Source organism: Etheostoma cragini, chromosome 1 (assembly GCF_013103735.1).
Source record: "Etheostoma cragini isolate CJK2018 chromosome 1, CSU_Ecrag_1.0, whole genome shotgun sequence".
Lineage (NCBI taxonomy): Eukaryota > Metazoa > Chordata > Actinopteri > Perciformes > Percidae > Etheostoma > Etheostoma cragini.
Window position 1 is genome coordinate 18,863,897 of NC_048407.1, and position 5,037 is coordinate 18,868,933.

At 36.8% G+C, this 5,037-nt stretch overlaps 1 protein-coding gene across 6 annotated transcripts in view; it reads left to right on the plus strand.

The window, feature by feature from the left end:
- The first annotated feature begins 2,256 nt into the window (after positions 1-2,256).
- btbd10b (BTB (POZ) domain containing 10b) overlaps positions 2,257-5,037 on the plus strand; it is an 8,822-nt gene continuing 6,041 nt past the window's right edge. Inside the window, exons 1-4 of one of the 6 annotated variants that reach the window (XM_034874654.1) lie at positions 2,257-2,461; positions 2,956-3,103; positions 4,051-4,241; positions 4,548-4,863. In XM_034874654.1, the coding sequence (XP_034730545.1) occupies positions 3,003-3,103; positions 4,051-4,241; positions 4,548-4,863 (608 nt within the window). In that variant the 5' untranslated portion in view covers positions 2,257-2,461; positions 2,956-3,002. Of the gene's footprint in view, positions 2,538-2,955; positions 3,104-4,047; positions 4,242-4,547; positions 4,864-5,037 lie in introns of all 6 variants that reach the window. The other 5 variants (XM_034874637.1, XM_034874629.1, XM_034874647.1 and 2 more) reach the window with 5 other exon arrangements.

The following is a 5,037-nucleotide window of genomic DNA, read 5'->3' on the forward strand; positions in this document are numbered from 1 at the left end:
ACAACTTATTTGTTGTACCAACCAGAAGCCCCATGCAAAATATATGGATCTGAAAGTCAAAATTATTTTTTCTAGCTGTTACTATTTTGTATGTTCGTCTTTTTTATTGTTTATTTATTTATTTATTTATTTATTTCTGTGTTATCATTAAAGTGTTTTTTTATTTATTAGTAATTAAATTAAATTAAATTAATTTGTTTACATTATTTTCCAATGCCTAGTAACGAAAGTCAGCATCTAGGCCATCATGAGGGGTTCATACACAATAATATATATATGCTGTATATGTGTGTGTGTACATATATATATACAGTATATACATATGTCCCTATATACAGTATATATATATATATATATATATATACTGTATATATATATATATATATATATATATATATATATATATATATATACAGTATATATAAAACGTATATTATTATAATATTAAATAATAGCTCCTTTTCTTACAATAGATGTAAAAATAAATTATTTCAAATATTTTGCATTTAATGTATATTGTAATGTGTAAATAAGGACCAACTACTGTAAACAGCTAGTCTCACATGTACTGTTTATTGTTTCACTTGCACATTATAGGCTTCCTTTAACGTAATTACTTTTTGGATTTGGAATAATTTGTTTGTGATCTAATCTTGGTACAATCTTTTTTGCTTGTACTTAGCTGCAGCATGAGCTGGGTTTTCGGCTTCTCCTGTGCTCCTGCTTCTAACAAATTTCATCTATAAAATATCCGTTTAAACTTTCTCACCTCACTCTTTGCAGTTTATTGAAAAAAAAATCTCATAATTGTTTATATCCCCAGTATAAACTTTTCATCTGTTTGTTTTCCTAGAACCTACAAAAACTAAACCGAGATGCTCATTGACTAAAACATCTGGAGTATCCCCGTTATCGTGTCTTGTATTAGATACAACCTCTTTCAGTATATTACAACATTGTATGTCTGAAGTATTAACATGAAAAGAGAATTATTTCAACTGTGTTTCCTGATAAATAATCTGAAATTAGTTTAGTTATCTGTAACATTTCTTCCATTTTCAAGCACTGTTACCATTTCATTGTCTGTAGCCTTTAAGAAACCCTTTTGCTCATATAAAACAGCCAAGGTCTGATTATAATGATGTTAAAAGACAGTTGAAATGTACTCAATAAATACTTGCTTTTACATCCATCTTATGTGTGTAATGAGCTATCCTAATTTTGTTTCTTATTGTTTTGTAGCTTGGCTTTAATAGATTTTTCATTCCATGTCTATTTAAATTTGTGTGGAAATTCTCCAATAATTTGATTATTGATGTATAAATTGTAGTGTATTAGCCTACTTTAATTCTATCTGACGCTGATTTTGCTTCAAACCAACTGTTCAATGCTGATTTTACTAATTCTGTGTGAATATCAAAGACTCAGCTCCACATTCAATTTTTGACACATATGGGCCCACATTCAGAACTTTATCCTATCTTACTGTACAATGACCTTTTAACCCACTACACCCCTTGACATGCCCTTTACAGTCTTCTTGTCTTCACTAGGCCTATATAAAGACAAAACATTGCACCAAGGTAGTAGAGCTTTCTCTGAAACAAACTATCAGCTACCAATAGAGAGGCTAGTCACCGTCCACCAGCCACCACCCATTGACCAGGTCTCTGAACAACTAATAGACTTAACTAAATGTATATATTATTCCCCATATGCTGCTCTTTTTCCTGGTTTTTGAATTTACAAATCAATGGTTTCTTCGATTTCATAAGGTGTTAAGGAATAAGGTGTTTCTTAGAGTTTTTCCTGATTCTAAAGAGTGATAGGTGAGCTAATCTGTGTGACTCTTTTCTGAAACCACACTCCAATGCATGTGATTAAAATAGTCAGTGCTTTTAAATTAAGTCATCTTTGATTAAAAAAATGTAACGATAAATTCAATTATATCTTTAAATTTAAACATAATTTTAAATAACATATTTAGAAAATTAGATCTGTTAAATCTTCTAGCAAAATATTTTTTTGATTATTTAATTTGTCTAATTTATCCTTTTCCATTGCTAATTTTCCTTTTTCTCCATGGCTGTTTATATCCTATGATGTATGTTTATTACCTCATGTGTTTAGGCCTATCATTTAATGCTTTTGTATGTGCCATAGGTAGCTTATGTGCTTTGGCTACATTTTCAAGTGGACAAAAAAGAAAAAAGAAAAGAAATATCGTCCACACGCAACATCTCACGAGAACTCAGCAATCGATTCCTTTTTAGGAAATAGTAAAAATACCAACTGTTGAAAACAAATTGACCACATTCAAAGCAGTTTCATTTTCAAATCCAATTCACTTTCCAGACAAAGCTACAGTAATGTAATTAGCAAGTTTATCGACAGCTAACCTAGCTAGCTTGGAGTGCGTCAGTACGTCAAGCCAACAATCGTCACGTCGGACGTCAGCCTGGTGAGTGTTTTGAAGGGAGATGGCTGGTTAGCTGGTTGATTGGAATTACTCTACAACGGAAAACTTAACCAACTAGGTAGCTATTCTTTATATGTTTGCCATGTACGCCTAGAATATAACAGCCTTTATGCCAGTACTGTTGGGACAAGGCCACTAGCCACACAGCTGTCCCAGAATATTATGTTAATAGTGTTGTATCGTACCGCCAGCAACGTTAGCTAATGTTAGCTAGCTAGCTAGGTATGCTACCGCAGCAAACTAGCTAGCTAATCTAATCGTAGGGTGACTCAGCCCGACTGCTACGTTTACCAGATTTGGTTCTGAGATGGGTAAAACCCATCTGACAATTTAACGACAACCGCGTCGCCCAGCTTCGTTTACAATCAAATCGACATTAGTGACAAACTATTTTGTTAGCTGACAGCTGCTAGCCCGTGCTATGTAAGGACCTGGTCAGGGGATCGAACTGACTTGTTGATTTCGCCATCAACTAGATTATGAACGTTGAAAGATCCAGAGCATACTCCCCCCTGTTCGGGTGATGGAAGCACGTCTGCATTCATATGACAGTAACTCCAGTGACACCGAAAACTGGGAACGAAACGCAACAAGCCGACCTCGCAAACTCTGCAAGCATTCGAGGTGAGCCATCTGAAAATTCCCAGACCTCCGGGGAAGAGTTCATGGCAACATACTTTTGTCACTCACTGTTAAGAGAGAGGACTCATGCTGGATTAAATTTGTCACACATTTGTATCTTGAAATGTGAAATAATAATCTGGGATATCGTGGCCTTAATGTAAAACTGATTAGGTATTGCCCGGAGATATTTCAAATAAATCAGATTATAAACATACAATATCTGTGTATCAAATGATTTATCTGTATGGTGTACAGGACTCTTATACTATATCCTAATTATTCTGGTGCTTTTAGATTATTTTTGCATTTGACTCTGTGTTTACACTCTTCTGTAACTGTAATTACAAGGATTGATTACATCTTGTGTGATCTAAAGCTCAGGTATCTCTATTTGTTTTGTGTTAGATAAGACACCAAAGGTGATAGCAACACAACTTAGCTGCATTCTAAGTCTCACATTCTTATAACAAGCTTACAGAATCCTGTAGGTCTGGTTGTTGTATGTGTTTTAAGGCCCTTGCATAATTCAATTCGATTTTATTTATAGTATCAATTCATAACAAGAGTTATCTCGAGACACTTTACAGATAGAGTAGGTCCCAACAGTTCTAGTAGTTTCCTACAGAGCAAGCAACAGTGTGACATTACCACTTCTACATAAGCTTGTAGAAGTGGTAAGTTGTGTGTAACGCAGATCATGAAGATAAACTGTTTAAAAACCCTGTTATAGAGCAAGGGAAACCTATGCCATGTTCTGGCAGATGTGGTGGTGTTTATCATACTTTGTCAAAAACTGCACGGAAGCTGTGTGCACAACATCTGTAAAGCTTTTGAGTCCAATGACCAGAAATGGTTGTGCTTGTCTGTCATCATGTGAAATAAAAACATCTTGTGGGCGAAAAATGAAAAGAGGAATGTTAACTATGCTTTTGTTTTGAAAAGCACAGTCAGGCCCGCACATCTCAAGTGGAGGCAGAACAGAGGAAGATGAGCATGCATGGTGCCAGTGGAGGCTGTGACCGCTCACGTGACCGCCGCCGCTCCAACGATCGCTCCAGGGACTCCTCACACGAGAGAGAAGGACAGCTCACCCCCTGCATTCGCAACGTCACTTCACCCACCCGCCAACACAACAGTGGTGAGTGTGCATGGAAAGAATAGAGGGCTTATATGGATGATATGCTGGAGGTCCACAGCTATTGACAGCTACTGTTGAGAACAGCTGACTGCATTTAATAACCTGCAACTCAGACATGATTTATGTCTCTAATGTTTCTGGCTGTGAATTGATCAATTTAGCAGCAATCCACCTGTTTTTGTTTTAGACAGTATGTCAGTAATTAAGTTGTTAAATGTTTCTGACGGGATGTTTGCTTGGTTTGTGTCATTAGTTTAAAGGGAAAACAGTCCTTTGTTAGACATTGTTCTGCCTGTATGTGTGTAGACCGTGAACGAGATGGGGGCCAATCATCGAGGCCCAGTAGCCCACGGCCTCAGAGAGTCTCTCCAAGCGGCTCCAGCAGCAGCGGGGTAGTGAGCAGTCGCAACAGCAGCCTGTCAAGTATTGAAGGCACCTTCAAGAGCTTGGGAGTTGGAGACATGGTTTTTGTCTATGAGAATCCCAAGGAGGGAGCAGCAGGTGCCACTGTGGGAAATCGAAACATTCGGACCTCAGAAAGAGTCACTCTAATTGTTGACAACACACGCTTTGTAGTAGATCCTTCCATCTTCACTGCACAACCCAATACCATGTTGGGCAGGTACAGTATACTTTGACCTTCATTATTATCTGTTGTTATTTATTATTGCCACAATAACTGAAATTATTTTACAAATCAGGATCAATGTATCTACTGAATGTACACTCACCGGCCACTTTATTAGGTACCCCATGCTAGTAACGGGTTGGACCCCCTTTTGCCTTCAGAACTGCC